This window comes from Falco rusticolus, chromosome 1, assembly GCF_015220075.1.
Source record: "Falco rusticolus isolate bFalRus1 chromosome 1, bFalRus1.pri, whole genome shotgun sequence".
NCBI lineage: Eukaryota > Metazoa > Chordata > Aves > Falconiformes > Falconidae > Falco > Falco rusticolus.
The window spans coordinates 17,328,666-17,355,120 of record NC_051187.1 but is presented as its reverse complement, the minus strand read 5'-3'; the positions used below and the strand labels follow the sequence as shown (position 1 = coordinate 17,355,120).

General features: G+C 36.2%; 1 protein-coding gene across 6 annotated transcripts in view; it reads left to right on the top strand.

Annotated features, from left to right (window-relative positions):
- The window catches only part of BRIP1 (BRCA1 interacting protein C-terminal helicase 1), a 73,695-nt gene that overhangs the window by 3,547 nt on the left and 43,693 nt on the right, over positions 1–26,455 (top strand). For 3 of the 6 annotated variants that reach the window (XM_037371553.1, XM_037371544.1, XM_037371535.1), the window contains 10 exons: positions 106–233; positions 1,107–1,244; positions 7,641–7,934; positions 8,420–8,641; positions 9,188–9,387; positions 12,894–13,026; positions 13,547–13,698; positions 14,235–14,406; positions 14,552–14,689; positions 15,122–15,298. In XM_037371553.1, coding sequence (XP_037227450.1) covers positions 106–233; positions 1,107–1,244; positions 7,641–7,934; positions 8,420–8,641; positions 9,188–9,387; positions 12,894–13,026; positions 13,547–13,698; positions 14,235–14,406; positions 14,552–14,689; positions 15,122–15,298 — 1,754 coding nt within the window. The remainder of the gene's footprint in view (positions 1–105; positions 234–1,106; positions 1,245–7,640; positions 7,935–8,419; positions 8,642–9,187; positions 9,388–12,893; positions 13,027–13,546; positions 13,699–14,234; positions 14,407–14,551; positions 14,690–15,121; positions 15,299–26,455) is intronic. The other 3 variants (XM_037371558.1, XM_037371575.1, XM_037371566.1) reach the window with 3 other exon arrangements.

The window sequence follows — 26,455 nt, the reverse complement described above, 5'->3', positions numbered from 1 at the left end:
ACTATTTCCTACATCATATGTATTTACTATAAATCCTCTTTTTAAAATGTTGCCCTTATTTAATGCATTCCTCGTGGTGGACGTGCCTTTTATTTTTAATTACAGAATGTAAGGAAAATGAAACGCTAGCTTCGAAATTGTCTGTCAAAAAAAAGTTATCTCAATGTGACAATGAGAATGATGATTTTCAAGCAGACAGGAAAAGGATTCGTCCTTTAGAAACTGAGCAGCAGGTGAGCAAGGTTTATTGGCAGTAAAATAATGCAGTTGTAGCTCAATAAAGCTGTCAAGTATCAGTCAACATCATAGAAGGGCACAGAGATGTGTCACAGTTTAGATTGTCAGGTTTTTGTTCATTTTTATTGTTACAAAAGAGTCCATTGTTGCATTACGTTGTTCATAATACCATGTCCTAACCTTGCATATTTAAACACCTAATAGCCCCAAAGTATATTTATCCCCAATTGACTTGAAATGTTAAGTCAAAGTATGAGATTCTAGTGTTGAAAGTGCTCTTGCAAATATGTGTTAGAAATACATTCACAGCATTATTTCTATCAGAGTTCCGTTTTATAGCCTGTCAGTTGTAGTTATCTCTGGCCTAATGTGTGAAGTGCAATATTTCTGCAATGTTTTCATCTGTGTCGGTATTGGTAGCACGTGACTTACTACTCGTATTCAGAGGTGCCTTGTAAATAGCTTTGACGTTGCTTTAATGTATTGCTCAGATGGTTATTTCTGTTTAAGTTTTTAGAACAACATGGCTTGAATTTATTTCTTGTTTTACTTATGGAAGTTTTCTGCTTATATCTATGTCATAATTGCTGTCTGTTTGGTAACAGTGGGAAATTATAGAAGAAAAGCTCAGCAATAGTTTACAGATTTTGTTCTTGTGGTTGTTGCTGAACTTTGTCATTAAAGCTTTATAGCTTTCCCCAAATGACTTTTGTGTGGCTTAGATTTGGTTAGACTGCTAAGAAATATTAGTGATGCACTGTCTTACTGAAACAGACTCGGTGGAAAACAGTGGAAACAAAATCACTGACTGCCAGTGTAAGCACATACTTCTGTCCAGCATATTTGAACACAGTGCTGTTTTTCCCCAGCAGGTTAGAAAACGTCATTGTTTTGCAAAAGGAGTGCAGCTAGTTGATGCTTTAAACGTTCATAATCAGAGAAATAATGGAGAGCTGATTGCTCAATCTGAAAAAAGTGTGAAAACCACTACCTTTTCTGCCAAAACAGTAAGTAATAGAGTAATATGTTTTACATCAGGACTGTTAGTTCAAGAGCAATTAAAAAAAATTACCCTAAGGTGATTATGTATGAAATGCAACTTGTTGATGGATTCCTAGAAAACACTGTACTTCTGGCTGCATTACAGCCTGACGTAAAGCTTCCCAAGTATAAGTTGCTTTGAAGTAATATATTGTCGTTACCAATAGCCAGAACAGCACTGGCTTGTACTCCTTACGGTGCTGTCTAACCAACGTGGTTTGTAAAGTGTAAACTATTTCTGTGAAAGATGTTCTTCTAAACAGCGGGTTGAACTCTTACACTGTGGTTCCGCAATAGCACAGAACCTGGCCCAGCAATTCAGCCTGTAAACTTCCGATATGTGACAGCAATTGTGGAACAAATATAAATCTGTGTTATATTCCAATTTATAGTAGATTTATGACATTATGGAAGAACTTGAAACTAGGACCATGGAAATTAAGTGACATCAGAGTTTGTAGATTTTATGCAACTTGCCATTCATTGTTTTGTGGCATATGTAGTAAATGAAAGACAGCATTTAATATTTATGCGTGTGCCTTTTAGACCTTAAGAAAGTAGTAGAGAGAAAGTCAGAGCTGATCATTACAATATGTTATAACCAAAAATGAGTAATAAATATTGCATGATAAAGAAGAAATCCTGTGTGTTACTGTGATAGATTTACGTTTGGGGTTTGTTTTTTCAGTTGGTTTGTGTTTGGTTTTTTTTTTTTTAAATCGCCACTTTTCATAGGAGAAGTATCACATAAGAAGCTGAGATACAAATATGCAGCTGTTTCTGCAGCTTTCTGCTAGGCATTTTCTGTGTTTCTTGGTGTTTGAATCTTACTGGTTTTACATAAGTTTGTTGAAGCAAAACCAATAGAAGAAGAAATCTGAGACAGCAGAGAGAGATGAATGTCAGGTGCAAATGGCGTTAGTGATGTAGTTCCCTTGGATGCTTATCAAAGGCTACGACGTATTAGTTCTTATCAATGTTGAAATACAGGAGCATGCCATGAAATCATGCATCTGTATGCTTGAGAAACATAAGAAAGGAGTGAGGTCTGACCTTTATTTCTTTCTTCAGTGCAGAAATCTACTTTTTTCTTTCAAAAGGCAAAGAACATTCTCCCTTTCCAATATACATATATGTAAGTGTTGTTTAATGGTAGTACCCATCTGCAGGTAGCTTAGCTTCTAGTACAGGGTTTTTTATGCATGTTTGGAAATATGCTGTTTCAACAAGCATTTAAATTCTCTTTCCACCTCTTCAAACAGCACTTGGCTCTTTGTATGTCCTAAATTAGCTTATTTTTTAATCAATGTATGCTTTAACTTCAAGAGCTGTTTTCCAGTTTGCTATACCTTTGTAAACACAAAAGAAACCAAAAGCTTTGGTATTACTTCATGACATGGGGAGCTACATCTTTTCTTGACAGAAGTGAATCTGTGCTCTAGGACTTTTGATGGGAAATAGTTTTTATCAGTTTTGGAAAGCTCCATAGATTTTTGAGTAGGATTTTAAATGCCTCGTGTCACTGAACTTCAGTTGGTAGTTTGAAATACAAAGGCCAGCAGAGTGTGCTGTTGATTTTCTAATAAAAAGACCTTTCTTCTTTGATTGTAAAATTTGCTTTGGTACTTCAGTGTGGGTATCTGAAAAACTTGATTTACAACTTCTAAAACTTTCATGTGGTGAATAAAACTTTTATTTATATATATATTTATATATTTAAATATATAAATATATATATGACTTTTAGTATAGATCAGCGAACTGTTAAGTAATAAAATATTGAGCCGTAGTCTGATTTTTAAGGAAGCTGTTCATTTTTTTTGTAACAGTGGTTGAGCTGTACATGTGTGTGTTGTAATGTGTTGTCCGTGGGTCTGATCTTGCAGATAGACAGTACAGTATACTATTCAAAGTTCAAATGCTATACTATTTACTACTGCTTTAGAAAGAAGAAACCTAAGAAGAAATGAGTGTTTATTTCTGGTAGAGATTCTTTTTTTAGAATGAAAGGAGTGTTTATTGCTTTGTTTAAAAAAAAAAAAAAAAAGTCTTTAAAAATGGAAGGATAAGGTGGTATTTTCCTGTGATGAATAATTTACTTCAGCAGACTGAGAACATGTCAGATATCAAGAAACAATTGCAGAAAGTTAGGCCTTTATTTATCATTAGTAGTTCTGCGGCTTAACTGCATTAAGTTTAGGACCTGAAGAGTACTGCAGCGTAGGCTGTTAGGTACTAAAATGCTTTTCTAGCATAGCTTATGAAATCAAGTCAGCTGAGGTTATGTTCAACACTTGTCATAATACACTGTATTTAGGATGATACAATAATGCAATAAAAATATTTTCTTAACCAGTGAGATAACCCTGCCTTTGTATAATTTGTTTTTTACTGTAGTCAATCCTGTGCTTAAAGCAACCTTAGTTTCCTGTAAAGTCCTTTTTTGTAGCCCAAGAGAGAGAATGGATTGGTTGTAAGAGAATGAGGGGTGCTTCCCAGCCTTGCTGCATCGGAACACCTGTAGGTCCAGTGGGTGAGGGTCTTCTGTCCCAGGTGACTGACTGTTCTTAGCTGCTTTCAGTCCAGAGCCTGGGAATCCACTTCTGTCCTTCTGCTGTTAATTCTTGCAAGAGGGGGCAGTTCTAGTGTGAGTTTAAATGAGAAATTATACCCTTATGGTACTTTCTTGATTACTTCTCTCAGAGCATACGCTCTGAGAACTGGGGCAGCTGGGTTAAGGAATCCCCATTTATACTAGGTTAAAAAAGTAAACAGTAAATGGAGAGTAGTGTAACAAACACTTGGGGTATCAAAAAACAACTGTGAAAAGAATCTGTCTTAATGTGCTAGCCCATTGCAGTTTAACATATTGCTTACAACCTTCACAATGGAGTTTGAGTGACTTCTGTTACACATTCCAGGAGACTGGCAGCCTGTTACAATCAGGGTCTGGACTCCAGAATAGGCTAATTTACCACGATGGGATGAAGAAAGTTGTGGATTTGTATTACACGCTCTCACCTGACACCGTATCTGATCCTTTTCCTGCTGATTGACATTTTGAATGAGCTCTTTGAAGCAAGTTCCAGCTTAATTAAAACGTTTGCTTGGTTAGCAGTGATCTGTGAATGCCTGTGATAAATATTGAACTGGGTTCACCTGCTGGTTACTGTGAGAGGATAAACAGCTGCTTTGTGTACTTTAATCAAGAGGCTGCAGCAGCAGCAGAATACTGTGCTTTTTGAGAGCTTATAAAGGAATAGCTGAAAAGCCTGGTAATGTCACTGCTGATACCTTACTAGATTGTGCTTGTGTGATATTTCACACAAGAGGTATTCACTGCTGTATCATTTAGATGGCTTTGTAACTGGGAAATGAAGATATGAAGAACTCCTCTTACCTCTTTGTGTTTCAAAGATCATAGCCTCAGTGTTTGTTTAGCTCTATTTTACACGTAGGACAGGTTGGTGGACTTGATTATTCCTTTTTTAATCGGACTTCCACGTTTTTGCCATATAAATATTGATGTGATAGGCTGTTTTATCTACTCCCTGACAGAAGTAAAAACAAGCTGGATTAGCCTAGGGTCCGTATAGTCTGGTATCTGATCTCTAACAGCATCTGTTACTGGATGTTTCTGATTAAATACTGCAGGAAGTGGGAGTATATTTTCTCTCTCCCGCCCCGCCCCCCCCCCCCCCCCCCCCGAAAATCTCTATCCCAGATTAAAACAGCTGAGAACATGTTCAGTTCTGGAGCCAGAGGGTATTATGAATTAGTTTTCTATTATTTCTACTCAGCTTCCCTGCCGCCTCCCCCTCCCCAGTTATTTCATAAACAAATTGAAAGACTTTCTAATGTTGTTACAGTTACCAGTATCTCTGTTAGGAGTCTAAAAAATTTGTTCTTTGTGAGGCAACGCTACTCTGGATGCTGCTGTATGGAGTTACCACTTTGTTCAGCTGGAGAGTATTCTTTGTCCTTTTGCTATAGTAATGGGAGATGAACACCATGTTGGATTTTCTGTGTGACATGAACAGTAAATTCTTTTTATAGAAATAAAGAATTAAAATAGCTTGGCTTTAATAAAATTTAAAGATGGCCAAACTATTTTCTAAGGATAACAAGGAATTCAAGTGCAAATTGACAACTTGAATAATGTGCAAAGAACATGAAGAACTCAACTTTTAAACTGTTTTAACCATTTTCTTAAAGTTTCTCTTCATTATAAAGAACCTTCTAAAAAGGTTTGACTTTTTTATTTATGTATTTTGGGCTAATGCTGTCTGTGGCTTTCAGAAATATTAATGACCACTGCAGGCAGTTTTATACTCTTAATATTTACTATGAAATCAGTCTGAGTTTACAACTTTCTCAGTGTTGGGTTTTTTTTAAATGTATATACAAAACTTTTTTCAAAGTTAAAGGTAACATTTTAAAACTGGAATGCTGGCTAAAGTGCTTCTTAAAGCCGGTATTATACCAATTTCAAACCTTTTAAGAAAAACTTTTAAGACCATCTGTAAAATACTGTAATGTATAAGCCTTACACATAAGAACACTTTTAACTCTTTTCATAAAAAAGAAATGTATCTTTTTTTAAAAGCCATCATAGAAGAGTCTTCTGTTCATATTTATGTATATATTTTAACTGCCTTTTCCTGTTGTTAGAACAACTGTTACAAAATAGCTGCCCCATCGGTTGTAATATTTTTCTGTTACTTTTATTGGGCAAACTAAACGTGAGGCTTAGCAATAGGGTGAAGTATTAGTGGTATGGTATCATCTTGGAATTGTGTGTATTTTTTTTACCTCTGAAAACACGATTTGACTTAAATTAGAAATGAAAGATAAAGATGTTCTTAAAGGCCCTACGCAGCAACTGCTTCAGTTATATTAATTGTTAGCATGGTAATGTGTTTTTCATTATTTCAAAGCGCAAAAGGGAATATAGATGATAGAAATAACAAGGTACAATTTGCATTGCCGTATTCTGTGTGACTACAGAGTTGAGTATTGCCACATATGTAACATATACCATATGTCAGCTGTTTTCCTGCTTTGCTGTTGACAAGAGCCCCATTCATAACTCTTCTTTTTATCCTTTCAGTGAATAAGTAATTATTCAATATAGAAGGCAGGATATTTGGAACTGGCTGTTTAATGTGGCAGCACACCGTAATGAAATCTGCTGTTACTGGCAACCTGAGAGGGGAATGTAACAATTCCAGCCTGGGTGTAACTTTATCTGCTTTGAGGGCCTGTTTATTTGGCACATCAGTGAACCTTTTATCCCAGTGAGTGACAGCTCCAGAAGGGTTGCATTTACATGCATTCTATCATGTATTGTCATATTTAATGGCGGGCAAGGCTGAGTTGGGACTAAGGGTAATACGAACTTGCTTTTCCTCAGAGTGGGGGCTAAAAGGGAGCTTTAGAACCAGAACTGTGGTGTAACACACGGCATGACTTAGCTTTTGTTGATAATGGATAATCTTACTGATTACAATTAAAAGGGGAGGGAGGAGTATTTGAGTGGGCAACTACAAGTTGTTACTTGCACTATCACCTGAAAACCAAATACAAACTTTTACACTAGCAGAATTCATTGGTTTTTTTATGGGAGGTATCTGTGGACCGGGTTACTCATTTGTTTTTCTATGTGTCTTTTCACAGTAATTATTACAATTTCATGACAGTTGTTCCAGTATTTTGTATTATGAAAGATAGTGCTTCTCAGGAAGAAAAAAAATTGGCTTTTAACAAATACTTTGCAGGACTGGGTTCTGGTTAGATTTATTCCCTGTGTGTCTTTTATTCTCATAGTTATTAAATGGCCTTTTACATAATGGCACGGCAAACATGTTTCTAATGGAGAGTATATGACGTAGTCTATTTTATCTGCAAATAGATTTCATTAAACTAGATTTCTTCTGCTTTAAGGTAAAATGTTCTCAGTATTTTAGTTTGGATGTTTGGTGCCAAGGTTTTCTTCACTGAAGGTGCTGGACACTTCTTGCTCTGTTACAGAAGTGTCCTGATGCTGACTGTTAAACACGAGAAGTTTGTTTACATTATTCACGTGTGTAAATACTCCATTGGAATAATAATTCTTTCTACAATTGCGTTATGATAGTCGTATCTAGTGATTGCTAGCAGTTTTTTAAGATTTTTCAGGCATGAAGACACTGTGTGTATGCTTAAACATTTTTAAACTTTTTGCAGTTTGATAGGCCAACCTGGTGAATTAACCGGCTGTCTTGAACTATCCTAGACGGCATTTTCTAAATAGACCATAAGCAGATTTAGCACATTCATCTTATGGTGGGATTTTGTTAATCTTTCTTTGTCTTGGGTTGCAGTCTTCTGGACCTTGCACTGAGTGTTCCTGTTCTTCTGGAAAAGAAACTGGTAAAGATACTAGTAATGCAAAGAAGAAAGAAAATGGAGATCGGTCATTCATTCCCAAAATATTTTTTGGAACACGAACACACAAGCAAATATCCCAGATTACTAGAGAGCTGAAGAGAACAGCGTATTCCAGTGTTCCTATGACAATTCTTTCTAGCCGGGATTATACCTGTATTCATCCAGTGGTATCTAGTAGTGGTAGTAACAGGAACGAAATGTGTGTGGAATTGCTGGAAGGAAAACATGTGAGTAATTCCATTTCAGAAATTAAGCATTCATTAAACATATTCAAATGAAACGTAGTTGAACAGTTGGAATGAGTAACATTTTTTACTACTTTATACTATGTTGGTTAAATGCCTCCTGGTAATTTGGTTTAAATTAATTAGGTGTTAGAAAATGTTGATATACGGTATCAATATTGAAAAAAATTATGATTAAAGAAATAGTATTTGTGACTGCTAGGTTAACATTCTTAGTAAGATTTAAATTGTCTTTGGTTTTCTCGATGAAGAAGCATCCTTTATTGATGCACGTTTTTAGGAACATGGATTTGCCTGTTTTCTCTCTGACATGGTATGTTTTTCGTTATTGTCTGACACAAAAAAATAACTGTTAGAAATGTTTCCAGGAAATAGTCAAATGCATGTATCAACTTGGAAGATTTAAGTTTACTTGGTTTTCATTATTTTTTGTAGCCACTAACTTGTCTGCATTTATTTGTTTTTAGGGCAAGTCCTGTCCTTACTATCATGGTGTTCGTAAACTCAGTGAACACAATGCCCTGCAGTTAGCACATGGGATGTATCAAGCTTGGGACATTGAAGATCTAGTGAGCCTGGGAAAAAAGCTTCGTGCCTGTGCGTATTTTGCAGCCAGAGAACTCATGGTGGGCGCAGATATTATATTTTGTCCTTATAATTATCTTCTCGACCCACAGATACGAGAGAGTGTAAGTATATTTATAAGAAAGAGATTACAATAACTGAAGTTAAAGGGAAGTTAAAAACTTAATGTTCAGTGGCTACAATCAACTGACACCTGATTTATATCCAAAATATTATCTACAAAATAACTCCTGGGTTAAAGAATTTTTCCTCTTCTTTTTTTTTTCTTCTCTCTTTTTTTTTTTTTTTTCTTTCCCATAATGAGCACTTCTGTATTCCAGGTAGTGGGTCTCATACTCCAGCTGATCAGTCGCATGTCTGTTTCAATCAGTGGAAAAGAAACCCTTGCTAAGTTCACAGTTGTTTGGTTTATGGAGACTGTAGTAAGTTCGAGTAGGTTCAGACTGTATTCATCCAGGCTGAGATAAGGTTTTGGGTTGTTTTCATCCCCCTAATTATTTTCTAGGTTACAGGAATTGCATCAAAAGCTGAAAACTTTGTTACTTGCGCCATGATGCAGAATAAGCACTTTTTTAACAGGGTCCTGTTAGCTGCTGTTTCTCATTAATGTCTTTTGGTCTGTTTTACAGATAATAATTTTTCTTTTTTAGATGGAAATTAACCTAAAAGACCAAGTAGTCATTTTAGACGAAGCCCATAATATTGAGGACTGTGCTCGGGAGTCAGTGAGCTATGGTGTTACAGAAAGACAACTAAGAGCTGCTCGCGAAGAGCTGGATTTCATGGTCAATAACAACATCAGACAGAAGGCTCATGAGCCCCTGCGGGCTGTGTGCTGCTCTTTGACAAAGTAAGGTAACTCTTTCTTGAATGCCATTATATCGATTAGTATTCTCTTAAAATTACATGTAGATTGCTTTTGCTGGTGCAGTTTACTGGTTACTATGGTTGCAGTAACAGAGATATACTTCAAACTATGCAGTAGCCTGATTTTTGTTCTTTTGAGTAATCCAGGGGTGTTAGATCTAATTAAAATAATACTCATCTTAAGGAAGCATTGAAATTCTGTTTTGGAAAGTACGTTACGCTTTTGAATGGTGTGCTGATCTTTATGGGGCTTACTGTCCTAGTTTATGAAGTTCTGTGTGAAAATTTTACTGAAGTTATATATTTTTTCTTTCACATGCTTCTGTTTGCTTATTTGGGAAATAGTAATAGTATTATTTTGTCAAAGCATTAATTAGTTCACATGTGTAAAATGCTTTTGGAGTATGGGACAGGAAGTGTTTGGAACAGGTTGGAATCTGTTCTTGGAATCTGATTGGATTCTTCTTAGATGAAAGTGAAATTATCAGTCGTGGCCTTTGTTTTCCCTGTGAAACAACTTGAACTTGAGTGAAGAGATAAGGGTCTGAAAAACTGGGGTACATGCAGATTCTCAGAAGAGGCTTGCTGAAGTCTTTCAAGAATTCAGGTAGCAAACTCTTGGAACAGAGCGTACATTATCCTCTTTGAATTTCTGATTATTCCTAGGCAAAAGTTGTCCACACAGGATGACTGATCATTCTCCCTGGACTATATCAGTAGAATGTGGTTTTGATGATTTGGTTTTGTACGGAAATTGAAATCCAGGATGTGCTGAATCTCTTAGTGCCTACCTTGTTGGAATACAGGGATCATGGAGTTCAGTGGGTAGAGAAATATGGATGATTGAGGGAGTGGTTTTGAAAGCAAGAGTTGATGAGTAAGGCGGAAAGCAGCTGAAAAAACCAGAAAATGTTCTCTTCTCTGCTTCTTTCAGTACTGTAAACCCCAGAAACTATGGAGACAGAATTGGAAGGGAAATACTTGAGCAGAAGTTGAAAATCATGAGAAGGGATGGAACAAAAGGAAATGGACGGGGGGCAGAAGCTCAGGAAGGAGAGAAAGAAACGAGGGGTCAAGGGCAAAAGTCTTTTGGGTGGAGTGGGAACTTCTGACATTGTTTCAACTTTCTCAAGAGTCTGTCACCACTAGAGAATTTGGAATTCAGCTCTGTAGCCCTTAATTTTTGAACCTTTCTTATGAGGGATTCAGGGACTGAAAGCCTTCAGAACTGTGGTGCTAATGAAATCTTGAACAACCAAGTCAGCAGAATAGAAGTGAATAATGATGCAAGTGGCTTTGAAGTAACTGAACTCTGATTCAGTGCATGTCAAATTGTCATTTTGTTGCACTAGTGGTTGGTGAAATAGACTGGAGTACACTAACAGCAAGTAGTTCGCCATTTTCCTTAGCCTTTCTCTATTCTGGGAGTTAATGTTTGTGTCATAGAGAGAAGTGAGTGTTTTGTTTTTCTTTTTTGCAGAAGCTAATTCTCCTACCTTGGATATTTCAAATGTTAAATTTTAGTAAAAGATAAGAGTGCCATGGCTGGAGATTTGATTGCCTCAAGCTTTTTAACCTTATCAGAAAAACTCAGGTTGATTGTCTTGGCAAATCTGCCAACAGCATGAAAAGCGGTTGTTGGAAAGCAGAAGACTGGGTGTAAATAGCCAGTAATCGGTACAATGCTGTTGCATAGTGACATGGCTTTGCCAAACCAATGGGTAATTAGAAAAATCTTATTTGAGTTCTAAAGATCCTGGGCCCTCATTCCAGAAAGCACTTAAGCATGGGCTTACTGCCACAGAGGTGCTAAAGTGACCTTTCTGAGGAATATGAAGACACACCAATAGAGGTATACTGGCAGGCTTTTCTCATGAGGTGCAGATTTACCAGGACAAACTGCTTTGTTCGATGGAGTAAGCTGTATCAACAATGGGTTTTGCTGGTAGGGAGGGAAGGAGCAAATAAGCTTTCTTGAATTGAAGGCAGATATGTAACATCTGTATGCGATATTTTCAGGAAAAGATTTAACACCAATTTTCACTTCAAAATCATAGATAATCTTTCTAGAAATCAAGCTAATTTTATTTACACTTACTGCTTTACTCTAGAAATAAATTAACAGGTATTTCAAGTAATTGCTTTAATGTTGGATTTAGCTGGATGGAATTTATTCTTGTATTTGCTTTTTTTGTGCTCTTTCAGTATTGGGAAGGTCATTGTGTTGAGTTTGTATTTACATTTGTATAGCATGACCATTTCAAAAGTTGTGATGGTATTTGAAGTTCATAACAAGGAAACAAAGTTTTACTTTTCCTGAAATGTTTTATCCATTGTAAATCTGTTTCATTTCTGTTGTAGTGGCCTTTTCCTAATTCTAGTTCCAGGTCTTTGTGATGTTAGGTTCAAGGAAAAGGGGCAGAGTACTTCACTGGTGAAGTTCTGCCTGTCTTAGTGATAACTATTCTTTAATAATATAAAGCAAATTATGGCCAAAGAAGTGATTGTTATGGTAGTATTTATGGGGTTTTGCTTGCATTTAACCTGGCAAAAAGAAAGTTTTTTTTTAAATTGTTCTGTCAATCAGACTATTTGCCATGACAGGACAGGAAATCCGGAACCAAAACAGTCACTAAGTCTTGTTGCTTTAGTTGAGTGTGTTTAACTGATTTTACAGGTAAATATTTTGAACTGTTGTAGAAATGACAGCTGTCTTTCTGATGCCTCCTGCTGGTTGATGAAACGGACAGCTTCGGCATTTCCTGGGAGGGAGGAAACCTGCCTGCTTTTCTAGGTGGAGGGCAGGTCTTGGAATACTGCAAGGATGATGGAGGACACCTTCAGTTAGAGATAATTTTAGCTCTGCCGCAAATGAGATGATCATGTTTTTAGAAAGTCCTATCACATTTTGCATTTTACGTACAATTATAACTCTGCTTAATTTTCAAATTGTAGCAGAGTTACAGATACCTGTAGGTAGGTAAAAATGCGCACTTTTTATTGCCCCACTTTCCCTTACTTAGTATAAATAGGAAAAGTACTCATTTCATCCCTCAAGGTGTGTTCTTAATAGGAAAGCCTGCAGTTGACAGGGATGCTGAACTAACTTGCATTAGAGCGATAGTGAATGGCTTTAAAAGTACAGCAGAAATCTTAAATGAGCCTGACTTCTTATATCATAAGAGCAGATTATATTTTAATCCTTTTTCTTTATTGTAAAGCTGTTATAGGATGATAAAATATAAATGTATAGGGACAAAATTTCTTCTCACTTCAGTGAGCTGCATCAAGAGCAGTTCAGTAGAAGTTAGTTCAGCACTGAAAAACGGGTATAAAGAAAAGCAGAATATCTCTACTTAGGTGCAGTAAAATATTTATCATCATCATAGAAGTCTGATCCAATTTTTGAGGTTTGGTTTGTATGTGTAAAGTATCTCTAAATCTCTAAAATAAATGCGGAAATTACTTCTGATTTCTCTCTTTTTACAGCTGGTTACAGAAGAGCTCTAGTCAGCTCGTAGAAAGAGGGTATGAAACTGCCTGTAAGGTTTGGAGTGGAAGAGAAATGCTCACCAATTTGCATGAAATGGGAATAACTGGTATTACTTTTCCCATTTTACAGGTAATGTTGTATGCTATATAAATGAATACTAGAGTGCATAGTATTGATGATATTAAACACCTTAGCATCTAACTTATGTGCATTTTAACACATCTTTTAATTTACTGCCATACTGAAAAGCTGTCTGAAAACGATACCTGATGAAACCCAGGAGTAATCCACTTGAGCTACTGGAATCTGGGTAGTATCAGTGTTTTAAAGGATGTAATTGATCATTTACAATTATTTAAGGTGAACCACTGAGTCAGCTATAGTTTTGTCTGTTCTATTCATCTGCACTTTTATTGACTGTTGAAATGTATTTATCCTATTTTCAAGTTTATTTCTCCTTTCTGTGTAAGCCAAATATGTTAAACGCATTGCTACTTTTCCTTTCCAGTTCTGCCTGCAGTCTGACTTTATAGGTATCTCAGGTGAATTTTTACAACAGTGTGCTGGTAGTCTTGTATCTGTATTCACTTTTTTTTTTTGAGAAGATATTTAGAATGTTGTTAATGTGGAATTTGTTTGTCTCTTACAGAAGCATCTTGCTACAGTCCTGGAAAAAGAAGAAAAAGTATCAGTGCTCGGTAAAGAGGAACTTATTGAGATACCAGTTGTGAGCCCTGCAACTCAGATTGTGCTGAAAGGGTTATTCATGGTTCTTTTGTGTCTTTTTAAAGATAATAGCAGGTCAGTGCAAATACATAGCCTGAGCTGTGTGGTGGTGTTTAATTCAGCTGCGTTGCCAAACTGCCTCTTTCATTTGTGAACATCTCGGTTATGGTGTCTGGCTTCTGAGCAAAACTAACATTTCCAAAAGCTTTGGAAAATCTATTGATGTGGGAAGAATTTAAACACTACCAAATCATTTTTTTCATTCATAACTGAATTCAAATATTGAAGAAATGTATTTGAAGGTTAGGTGTAAATTTTCTTGATGTGTTGCCGAGTTAAATATGCATAGGTTTTGTTTTTCCATTTAGCTCTTACTCTTTGAATGTCTTGATATCTTGACTACTAATGCCAGCAGTTACTAAAAATTTATTATTTAAGCCTTATTTTAAAATATTAATTATTGTAATGTTTCACTGGTTTTCTTTGAAAGTGTGAAATTATTTTTTATAATTAAATTGTAAATGCATTGTAGCGACACTGTCTTTGCTTTGTATGACCTTAATACTTAGGGTTTGATTGTTTAATTGTACTTTACTGATATTTCTATATAGGTATGCAGATGACTACAGAGTTGCTTTACAACAAACTTATGCTTGGATGGAGGAAAACCAACTTGATGTTTCAGATACAGGTGCCTTCTTTGCACGGCCCAAGCGTAAAAGGAGTTTGCGGCAGAAAACTGAAGTCCACATGCTTAATTTCTGGTGCTTGAATCCTGCCGTGGTAAGCTGAGTGTGAAGTAGAAGGCCCTTAAGTAATATGGGTGATAAGAAATACATACAATATCTTAAAGTGATTGTACTGATTTTCTGAAAATTTTTCTGAAAATTTCTGAAAAGAAATTCCTTCTTTTCTTTCTCCAACCTAGGCTTTTTCAGACCTACGAGGTGTTAGAACAATTGTTCTGACATCTGGTACACTTTCTCCGATGGATTCATTTTCTTCAGAGCTTGGCTTGAAGTTTTCTATTCAGTTGGAGGCAAATCACATTATTCGGAACTCACAGGTAAACTTTTGCATCATCATTCCCTCTCCTGAGGTGTAATGCTGACCATTGTAAAAGAAACAATAACTTGCAAATAAAAGTGATGATAAAATCATTCTGTAAGTAAAAAGAAATGTACAGGACAGACGATTGTTTGCATTTTAAAGCACTTGTAAAGTACATTAAAGTACTTTGTATAGTATATATTTATACACATAAAGTAAAATGGAAAAAGGGGCAATTTTTAGACACCTACCAGGAAAAGTTGAAGTCATGCTATTTTGGTAATAGCCATCTTATATAAGTTATTGCACTTTCTCTTCTGTTTTTAAGTACTGGAATTAATTTGTTTAGAAATACCTGGATATTTTCCTTCACACTTAAAATTTCATTATATAACCTGATGTAATTTAATACAGTTTGTGTTGCATATTTGAGAATTAACTTTTTTAGTATGAAACACGCCAGGTTTGGGTTGGCACTGTTGGAGCAGGCCCTAACGGTCGGAAGTTGTGTGCCACGTTCCAGCATGCAGAGACCTTTGAGTTCCAAGACGAGGTGGGAGCACTGCTGCTTTCAGTGTGTCAGACAGTTGGCCAAGGTGTTTTGTGCTTTTTGCCATCCTATAAGGTAAGGAAATCTTAACTCGTATTCCTCCTGAAACCACACACACTCTGCTTGAAAATGTACTGTACAATATTTTGTTTTATGTATTGACATGTGTAAACGCTTATAAAATAAACTTGTAGTAATACATTGTGATTATATTGTATTGTAATTTCTTGGATCTCATATTGGCTGGCGTATAAGTTTGTTTTCATGAGAGAACATGTTCATATTTCTTTTCAACAGACATCTGTATCTTAATGAGTACAATTGTTTCAATTAGTTAAAAAAAAAAAAGAAGCCTGACTGATCTGCATTTTTTTCTTAAATTGTTTTCTGAAGGCTTTGAAAGTATTTAAAAGAAAAAAAATTTCCATGTAAGCACACATCATGAAAGGAAACTTTGTGTGTAACTAGGCAGCAAGAATGCCTTTGCATGTTCTTTGTGTGCTATTTGAATGCAGTATTCATCCAGTTAATTTCTTCTTCCCTTGTTTCTTGTTCTATTTCACTGCATTAGAGATTCTAGTATATTTTTCTTGAGGCAGGGGAGAAATGCTCACTGGCATTGGCTGAAAGGAATCAAATTTCTCAATTTCAAATTATGTAATATCTAATTTCACTGGCAACAGATACCTAATTATGGTTAATCTATACCTCGCAATAGTTCTGCTTTCTTGTCTACTAGTGCTTACTGTTATTTATGGTCAGCTGTGAGGAACAGGAATATAAAGCTGCAATATAATTTTGCAATTCATGCCCATTTTTCTTGTAATGCTTGCAAGAATGTGACTTTTTTTATCTTAAACCATCATTTATGATGTTAAAGAATCTTTTCAACAAAAAAAACCCCAAACCTCTCTAAAAACAAACCCCAGAAATTCCTATGAAATGAACAAAACCCCCAACATAATGGGAAAAAAAGGGAAAAGGTTTCACACCATTTCCCTCATCTTTAAGTTTCTTTCACAGAGACTATTTTAAAAAATGAAATGAAAGTGACTTTTTTATTTTTTACAAAACCTTCACATTAGTTTTATTATTTGACTGAAGAGGCGAGGGTTTTTTCTTTGCTGGGTGTCAATAAAAGTATTGCAGTCATCGGTGCAATTACTGACAGTAACCATTAGGTGACCACATTGCACCAGGTAATGTGCAGTCACTGAAAAAAGCAGATTACTGACTGCAAGTTTATTTAATCTAGCTCACAAAACTAGGCACATATATGCAGAGTTAATTATACGAAAATAAATTTTGCGCTGAATTTATTTAAGAATTTAAATGGGAACGTATTTCAGTTTTCAGTATCATTATTCTTTTACTAAAGTGTATAATGAACAGTACATGATAGTTGATCTTATGTATGCAGACCTGACAAATATTTATGAAAGTTTTTATGAGAATAGTAATCTGAATTGAAAGTATAGAGAGACTTTGTAATGACATTTAATAAAGAAGAAAAGAGATTGCTGGACAGCTCTGGTACCCTTCCCCCTCCCACTGCCCTTATGTTTTACTGAAAGGTCATCCAGCTAAACACGTTGAGTGTTTCTTTTTCTTTGTGGGAACACTTCCATGATCCTAGCGCAAGTATTGATAAATATAAATTGCAGACAATTGAAGGATGATATTTTAAAATCACATTGCCAATATTTTTCTACAGATGCCCTTTTTCTTTCTACTTGTTTTATTCTGGATTGGGTTGCCTTTAAGTCTGGGATTAATATGTTGAAAACATAGAATAATGTAAGCATAAGCATATTTATACAGGGAAAACAAGGTATTTTTCTTTCATCATCATACAGAATATTGCTTACCTGCACATTTGTGTTTCAAAGCTGATTTTCAGAGATATTAATGGGGGAATTGCTATGTCTTTTTAAAAAACTGCAGCTTTTAAAGGAAATGTTCAAGGCTATCAAGATCTGATTAATATACATTGTCGTGTACCTCACTAAATTAACAATTATGAGTCAAACAGATTTTTCAGGGGTTTAACCTGTTTAATGAATTGGAGTTTCAACTTTGGAATAAGTGAAAAATGCAGTCTTTTTAAATGTTCTGGATGGCTGAGGGCAGTGCTCTGAATTTTTACTCCTATCTATCCAGGTAATTTGATGGAACTTGAATGTAGGCCTGTACATTGGATTTCAGTTTGGTTACACTTACAGGTGCATTTTTCAGTGCAACATCCTCTCTTAGTTTTAAGAATTTGTGGCTCAGCAAAGATGTCCTTTGCTGTGCACCTCCAACAGAAGCCCTCCTTGGATGGCTCTGTCTCAGTACCCAACTTCCAGCACTCACACTGCACGTTTTTACCTGTTTGCCTGAAAACCTCTTTGACAATTATCTATATTATTTCGTTTTGTAAATATAGTTAATTTTATTTTTCTGGAAAGCCCTTTACAAATTTAAATCAGTTGGTAAATTGTATGTTACTTTCCTTGTATGTAAGGAGAGTGCAAGAGACAGAAATAGCATCTTACTGTACTTTCATTCAATTCCCTTCACTTTGAATTTCGTAGGCTTTTATTGACTTTGCTACAATAAAAGTATATGTTCTTTCTTGTTGAAAGAATGGTAAATCAACACTTTTTGGCCTCAGTCTATGGGAATAGAAAGAATAGAGGGTCATAGGAAGCAGAAATTGGGATGCTGCCTGAGACTGTTTGCAAAGGATGATGTTGGGACCCTAGGCCTAGCACCCAAGCAGTGTTCTCTTACTGCTTGTCCTGTTGTTCAAAACTTCATTATGTGATGTTGGAAATAAAATAAATTTATGGCAGAAATAGAATGAATGATACCATTTGAGATTCTCAGTCTAGAATTTTAAGGGGCTTTTTATGAGTAATATTTGTTTCTCTATATTTTGTCTAGAATTTCAGCTTGATTTGTACACATTAAAAAAGTGAACACTAATACCTGATGAAAGTGATGACCCCTGTATTCATGTTAAAGCTGGAAAAAAAGGCTCTGGCAGAAATTTAATGATTTGTTTCAGACTTCTGAAGTATATAATAGAAAAAGATACCTCATACTCACCTAGAAGATACCAACCTACTAGAAAGTTTCCATGCACAAATAAATAGAGGACAAGTGAAAATCTCTAAATGTCACCACATTAACCTAATAATAAAATGAGAAAACTGGATGATGCTTATAAAACATCTGAGATGAATGTTATAAATGTCAGTAGAGTACCTTGCTGCAGGAGCTACCATTTTAGTCACATACTTCTTCCAGTGCTAACGTGTGCAGAAAGCATCCATTAATGGCTTGCATTTTTCTCTTGTTAGTGTTTCTTCAGGTAGATTATTTCCTGGGAGATTCTAGATTTCTTTGAAGAAGCTGTCTACTGCCAGGAAGAAGTGGTAGTCACTTGTCTGTATTTTGCTCTGGAGCGCCCCTTACAACAAGATAGGCTGTGAAATGTTACTCAGCTGTTTTGTTAAGAATTTAAAGTCTGAGCATTGTAAGCCTACATCCTTTCCTAATGAACAGTTTAAGAAGATACTTTGTCAGGCTGAGAATGTACTTTCCAAAGACCTTTTTACCTAATGTATGAACTGCTGTTACTGCAAAAAAGCCTGAATTAAAAATAATTCACCAGTTATCTTTCTCTGTGCCCTTCCATCATCCCCTGTTGGTTGGGTTTGTTGTTTTTTTTTTTAACTGAAGCAGCTGTAGCAGAAAGAGCTCAGTGCTGTTTTGTGGGAAAAGTCTGCCACCTCGTTATCCCTGTGTACTAGATGCAATATGAATATGGAAAAAAGCAGTAGGAGAGAAACTTCCCTTTATCTCAGTGAGGATTTTGAATAAACATATTTTTCATTGAAGAGTGACTGTTTAAATTATACATATGGAAAATATCAAGGTTAATAATGCAATGGAAAATATATGGATGAGAAGAAAACAATGCATATGATAAGCATCTCCACATTTGATAGGTGTCTGTTATGAACAGCTGTGATGCCATGTTTCATGAATGGGGTAATCTACAATAACATACAAATTTTATTGTCATTACTGGAGTTCTGGCACATTGACTTCTTTTTTTTAAAATAAGCTTGATCTTAACACTTACTAAATTGCAAACATAGATAATTTTAGGGCTACTAAAACTGGTGATACTATGCAACAAAAATGCATTTATGTGAAAATCAGTAGCAACTCCAACAAAAACACTCTATAAAAGAGAATATCAGAAGGTGAAAAGATTACTCAGAAATCTAGGATGCTTTTAAACAAGATTAAGATAAGGACCATTAGGGTTCATGTTGCCGACCTGTCTGCATTAAGATATATCTTGCCTGGTGCCTGCATCTTAGATGATTCATTCAGTATGTGTCATATCAAAGTCAAGGTATCCAGCAAGGAGAAAAATGCTAATGCTTATAAATTTTAGTGATAATCCATCATGATGAATTAACTGACCTTTCTTTAGTAGCTTTTTTCCAAAATGAGCTTTGGACAATAATGTTAATGGTGGTGGGTTTTGGTCTGGGGTTTGGCCTTTTTTTTTTTTTTTTTTTTTTTTTTTTCTATGAGGCATTGTTGGGTTAATTTTTATCTGCTAATTGTTGAGCCATAACTTGGAAGTACAATTTTTAAAATAGTGTAGTTGCTCAAAAGGGTTTGAGTGACTGTTTTCAACGCTAAAACTTATGAACTGATCAGTATTCTTGAGAATCCAAAATTTGTTTACACTTCTTTCTTTTTCTCCTACACCTTTATGATGTGGTGTTCTCTATTGATTCGGATGAATATGTTTCTTTTGTATCTGCTTTCCTTTACAAAGCTTTAACTTTTCAGGTGAAGTAGTAGTTTTACTCAGTATTTGCATAATGTTGCTGTCCATTTTGCTTCTGTGTCAAATAGTTTTGTAGAGGGAAATGTCTTGGAAAAGCGAAGAGGATTTCAAGAAATACTAGCTTTAAAGATAGAAATAGTAACTGCTTTGTTGTCTGTCTTGTGAATCTTTTAGAAGTGGCTGAATGATCTAAATCTATGCTTCAAAAATTGTTTGCTATACTATCTATGAAGTATTTGCATTCAAATGTCTGTAAAAAAGACTTTTTTTCATACCAGTTGTTACAGCTTTAAAATGCAGGTGACAGTTGTTTGAGGTTTACAGCTGTGGTGTTACATGAATATTATCTCTGAATGATTAGTTACAAAAGTAGTGAAGATAATAGAAATGGGAAAGAAAACGAATGCAGAATTTTTAAGTGTTTCTTACACTGTATTAACATTGATTCTTTTTGTATATATAACTTCTAGCAAATTAATGTTTTTAGGAGAACTTTGTGGAGAATAATGAAAAAGTAGCAAGGCTTTCTTACAACTAAACAATATCTACTGGAAAATTGTTGAGCCTTCTAGAGTTTGTGCTGTGTAGTGCAATGATTCTAAGGGTTATTGAAGAGTAACTTCAGAGCAAAGTGGTCTAAATCATTTGTTTCCTAGAACACTTCTTGTGGATGACTCCCCCCCCCCCCCCCCCCCCCCCCCCCCAACTTCTAGTAAGTTTAGTTGGTATATGCTACAGAAGATTCTCATACATCCTATATTAAGGAGTGGGTTTGAGTTTTGTTCCTGTTCGGTAGGACAAGGGGTAATGGTCTTGAACTTCACAGAGGGTAGATTTGGAATAGATACCAGGAAGAAATTTTTAACTGTGAGGGTGGTGAGACACTGGCACAGGCTGCCCATGGGAGGTGGTGGGTGCCCATCCCTGGAAACATCCAAGGCCAGGCTGGATGGGGCTCTGAGCAGCCTGCTCCAGCTGAAGGTGTCCCTGCTCGCTGCCGGAGGGTCGGACTAGATGGCCTGTAAAGGGCCCTTCAAACCCAAACCACTCTGTGATCGTAAATTGGCATTGCCGCATACTGTGTTGGTTAGGAAAGTGGAACTATTAATGTGTAGATACAGACCAGTTAATGCTGCACAGCATTTGCAGTTTCCCTTGAGAATTTTGGGGTAGGGTTATAATGATACGTACATAGTAACTTTTGTCACTTGCAAAAAATAAACACTGACTTTCACATTTCAGTTTCTGTGTATCTCATAAATTTAATAGCTGCGAGTTCAGAGTTTAAATTCTGTGAATCTCTTCTCATTTTCCTTTTCTCTTGGCTGATGGTGAGGACAGGATTGGGTGACAGTAAATCTATTTGGTCTGGAACACTTCTGTTTGTTGTCTTGGCTCCCTTTCCGTGTTTAAGGTATCAATCAAAGCTTTAGTGAGGTTGCAGACAAGTGCTATTTACCGTTTTGTTGACAAACCATTCTTGGCAGTATTACACAACTTTAGGCAAGCAGGCCTTAATATTAATTAACGCTACGAGCAGTGCAGAGCGTGGCAATAGATGTAACCCGTGCTGTTTTCAAACAGACTGAGAACCTTCAGGTTCGGTGTAGGTAGTTATTTGGAATAAACAGGAGGGACCTCAGTTTACCCTCTGACTATTGCACTCTGGTGCCGTAGCACAGCAGTGCCCCTGCGCTGGATGTGAGCCTGAGTCCTTGAATATACTGTCTCCTCTCCTGGACGTAAACGTGCCACCCCTATATATGACAGGCTGAGGAAGGGATACGGTTTCAGTATTAATTCTGAGTGTCTGGCTCTTCTTAGTTGAAGACAGACCCCTTTTCTTACTGAGATTTGTATGATGTTGGTAGAAGTTTCTTTTTTTAAGAAGTAGTGGCGGAGTGGCAGAAAATGAATTGGTCATAACACTGAAAAAAGACCAGAATATTTTAATTTCTGAAACTTTCCTGAAACAGTTTTGTAAATAAATTGAGAAACCCATTTTTTTCCTGCCATCAATAAAAAAAACAACGCTCCTTCAGACAACTATTACTTATTTAATAAATTACTTCAATAAATTTGCAAAAGATGGTAGTCTGTTTAGCCAGGCCTATTAAAAGCATTAAGATTTGAGCACTGGCTGTTAAAATGAGTAAATGGCAATATCACGAAGTTAAACAAATGCCAAAAAACATTTTCCAGAGTACTGGGATTGTAACAATACCATTAATGAGGGCAAAGAGGTTTTAATGCAATTTGCACATTCTAAAGTTTCAAAAAGAGGTTTTGAGTTAGTGCATTATTAATGTTCTGAACATCTGGAACTATGTAAGAGCCATAGACATTGAGCAAGTGCAGGGTTTCCCCACTAGGTCTGATGCTGACTGATTTCCTCCCTAGTGAAAAGCTTGTTTTAAGAAGTTTGAGACAGTAAAATGACAATATCCAGATAAGAGATAAACATTCCACAGTGTCTTTTTCTTGTAATGTGCATGGAGGAAAAATTGGAAACCATTATGCTTATGCAGTTAAAAGGTGATTTTGAAATTAAATAGGAAAATAGTTACTTGCACCACAGATGGTTGCTCTGTGGTACAGTTGCACTGATTACAGAGTGCTTGTGTGAGGGATTATATAGTAACATCAGGTGGGTTCCATGAGATGGCTTAAATTTTTCTGTTAGGTGTATTTGGGTATTATAACCATGGATAAATGCTTTAACAAGAGTAATAGTCTCCTTGCTGTTCCTGTTGACAGCTGTAGGAGTACTTTGAGGAAGGGATTTACTCCTGTGTGTAAATAGTTGCAGGATGTAGGGATCTGTTCATACCAAGTAGGTTTTGTGACAGAAATGTGCTCTTTGAAGTTACATAAGCATTAACGTTCTGCATCATTTTAATGTTAGAAAATGTCATTTATGCTGTTACAGCTTTAAAATGATACAGGAGACAGAGTGTTTCAACATGTCATCTAGTTTTAGATGTTTTAACTATAGCTAATATCCAACATCACAGTCATTGGGATGAAAAGAAAGGAGGCTGACATATCAGGGGTAGGTTACGACATAATTGTAAATTAATAATGATACTCAGTTTCTGCACAGCATTTGCTTTCTAGTCTCAAGGGAAAGGCATTCTCTTACTCCAGAAGCCTTATTTGTTTGAGCCAAACAGCTGCAACGTTTCTTACATACTGTAATAGCACCCCTAAAAACATGAAAATACTTCAGGGAATAGAATTCTGTTATCCTTGCTATCTCAAATTATGTGCAAGTACCTAACAATAAAAGTAGAGCGAAATGATGGAAGACTAATTAAACAACATGTTGGAAGCACTCTGTGTCTCTTTCCTGGCGCTAACGACTCTCTGCAATGCCCCCTGGAAGTCACTGGAGTTTTTTTCCGTGCTTGCAGAGGGCTGAGGTGTAGAGCTCATGACACTGAAGTGACCCTGTATGTTTGTTTTCTTTTTCTTTGAAAAGAAAGGCTTATTGCCAGATTCTGAAGCTGTATCTTTTGCCTTACTCTGATGAAAGTCTTAGTAAAGTGGGTTTTGTCCGATGGGGCATAATTTTGGGACAAAATCATCTAAAAAAGCCAAGTTCTAATGACTCAAAATCTATACATTTCAACATTTGTACCTAATAAATGTAGATAGAATTTTGTTTTACTTGATGTCCACTATTGTTTCTTCATTGGTTGTTTTTCACTCTTACTCTGCACTGGTAGTTTTCTCTCTGATCTTTTTCTCAGCTTCTTCATGTTTTATGGTGGTAGTGGTTTTTTCTCCCATTAATCGTATGCAGTATCTACTTTGAGTTTTATTCTCTATTTTTCTGTCATTTAAACATTTAAGTGTCCGCAATATAAACTGTCTGGCTATTTGGGCCCTTGCATTCATCTGAAAGAACAATTCTCAGGCTTGGTGTACATTATCTGAGGTGTCTTCTGAGAGCTACAATAGCTCCTGTAAATCTTAACATGATTTCTGAAGTCTACAGTTTTGGTTTTTCCCATTGATTTGGGCACAGCGGCACACATGTAAAAATCATTTTGTGTGATGGAAGATTTCAACCATTCCATCACGATGCTGTTTTCTTTGCCTCAGGCACTGAAGACTTGTGATGATACTAGTACAAAGAGAAGAACAGTAGCTGAAAGAATAGTAAAGTTCATGTAAAAATAATTAAAATAAGACTTTTTCTGTAACCACATATATAACCTTTATCCTCAAATTATGCTGGCAAGCCACATCCTTTCATGTCATCAGTTCAATCAAGTTACTCTGCCAGACTAAATCTGAAGATGGAGCTGGCAGTTCACACCCTGGCAAGATCATTTTGTGTGTAATTATAGAGGCTGGAGCAAGCCTGGAAATAAGAAAACCAGAATGCTGCTGAATTATGCACCAAAGGAATAATTGAAAATATCCTAAAATTTTAAAGCTGATTCTTGTTTTATGATCATTTGTTATAATGTTTTCACTTTGGATTTTTTAACCTCTTGAGTTGTTTGGGGGTTTTTCCCCACTGCTTGGTTACTGATGGCTAATTTCAGTGTTAACCATCCACATGTTATTCACAAGGCATGCCAAGAAAAATGTTGGGCTACATCAAGGAAGAAATTTTATCTTTGGGAGTTGATAACTGACAATCTGAATAGTTGCACAAAATACATATTTTCTTTCTTAAACAATATGACAGTATCCTAGAGATACACCCTGGTTATGGAGTAATTTTCCTGGTTTCTGGGAAATAAGAGACAATTAGGTATGCTTAGAAAAGTTAGAGGAGACGATCCAGCAGCTTGCTACTGAACGATGACGTTCTTCCCCTTTTCCTTGTGATTGTTCTTGTGCTGCTCTGAATTTTGTGTCAACTGATTCAGATCTCCAGAACAAAGGAAAAGTTTTTATCCTTCCTCCCGCTTCCCCAGGTTTTCTGCTGGCCTTTTGAGCTGAGTTGGCTCATCAGGCAGGCTCGCTTAAGGAAGGGAGCATGAGCATCCCTTTTACTGCTTTGCTGCTAGAGCTTCGTCTCAGGGATGAAACATTACTATGCTTTTTAAAAGCATGTGATTCAGTGGTTAACCCTAATGTAAGAATCTATAAAGATACTCGTTTGGAAATCCTGATCTTTTTATATATCATTTTATATAAACATAAATATGGTTTATGTTATGAAGCTGTTAGTATGAAATTGCAGCATTGTTAACTGAGTCTGTTTTTACCAGTTATTAACCAAATAAACTGGAGTTACTCAGGTGAATATTCTGGGTGAATGGAAATTTGTGTGAGGTGATATGAAAGGAATGAAGTGTTCTGACTTCTTGTTCTGTGGAGTCCTGCAGAAATGGTGGGAATGGAGGAGCTGTTTGCTCTGTTAGTTATTGCAACCAGACATTTTACACACAGCCACTCCTCAAGTACACCAGGGCCGTTGTGGCCGAGTGTTCTAGCAGTTCAGGGCTGGTGGCTCCAGGGAAATTCCTAGGTGTGATTTGGGTCCCACCTTATCTATTTGAATTACTGCCTGAAAAGAATGAACAAATATACTTTCCGTGGTGTACTGAACTGCTGCAGTGACCAGCAAGGGATGTGCAATTATTGAAGTGCCCTGTGGCACTTGCTTTTTACATAGAGCAGATACACTTTATGGTAGCATCTGCACATCGTATAAAGTAGAATCTGTAGCGACAGTTTGTGGCAGATTATTGGGTATTATGTCTAAAAAAATTATATGCCATACTGGCAGATGAGTGTTTTGCTTGTGAACTTCACACCCTGAGAGCTGTGCAGTTTAATATTTTATTATGCTGTTAGTTTAAATACCCTGAGCATACAGCATCAGGAAAATAAACTAAAAATCTATTATTGTTTCTCACTTCTGAGCTCTGACTTGTCAAAGTGCTGCAAGCTGAATTGTTGTATCTAGTTAACACATGCTTCACTTTCCCTTGTAATTAATACTTTCTGCTTGCATATTTTTCCTACCATTTAAGTAGTAACTGCACTGAGATTGAGTTTTCGCAGTCTAGAGGTTTACACTCTGTGAAGTATATAGTCCAAATAGTAAATAACAATTACAGTCAACACATGATTTTCCTCAAGAGCTTCTGATGAAGGGGAGAGAAAGCGGGATAGAAAACAGTAGTTATTAATAGGGGAAAATATACATAACCAACATTCTTTTTAAAAACAAGGTTTATCTTGCACAGGTTACTTTGGCGTTGCTGTTGTTCTGAACCATTGCAACCCGCAGAGTTCCTGGTCGCTTTGGCATTTCTGAGAGGTTTGCTGCCTGATGTGGCAGGGATGGGACTCCTTCTGGTGTGAAAAACAATATATGTGAGATGAAATATACTTGAAAGCAT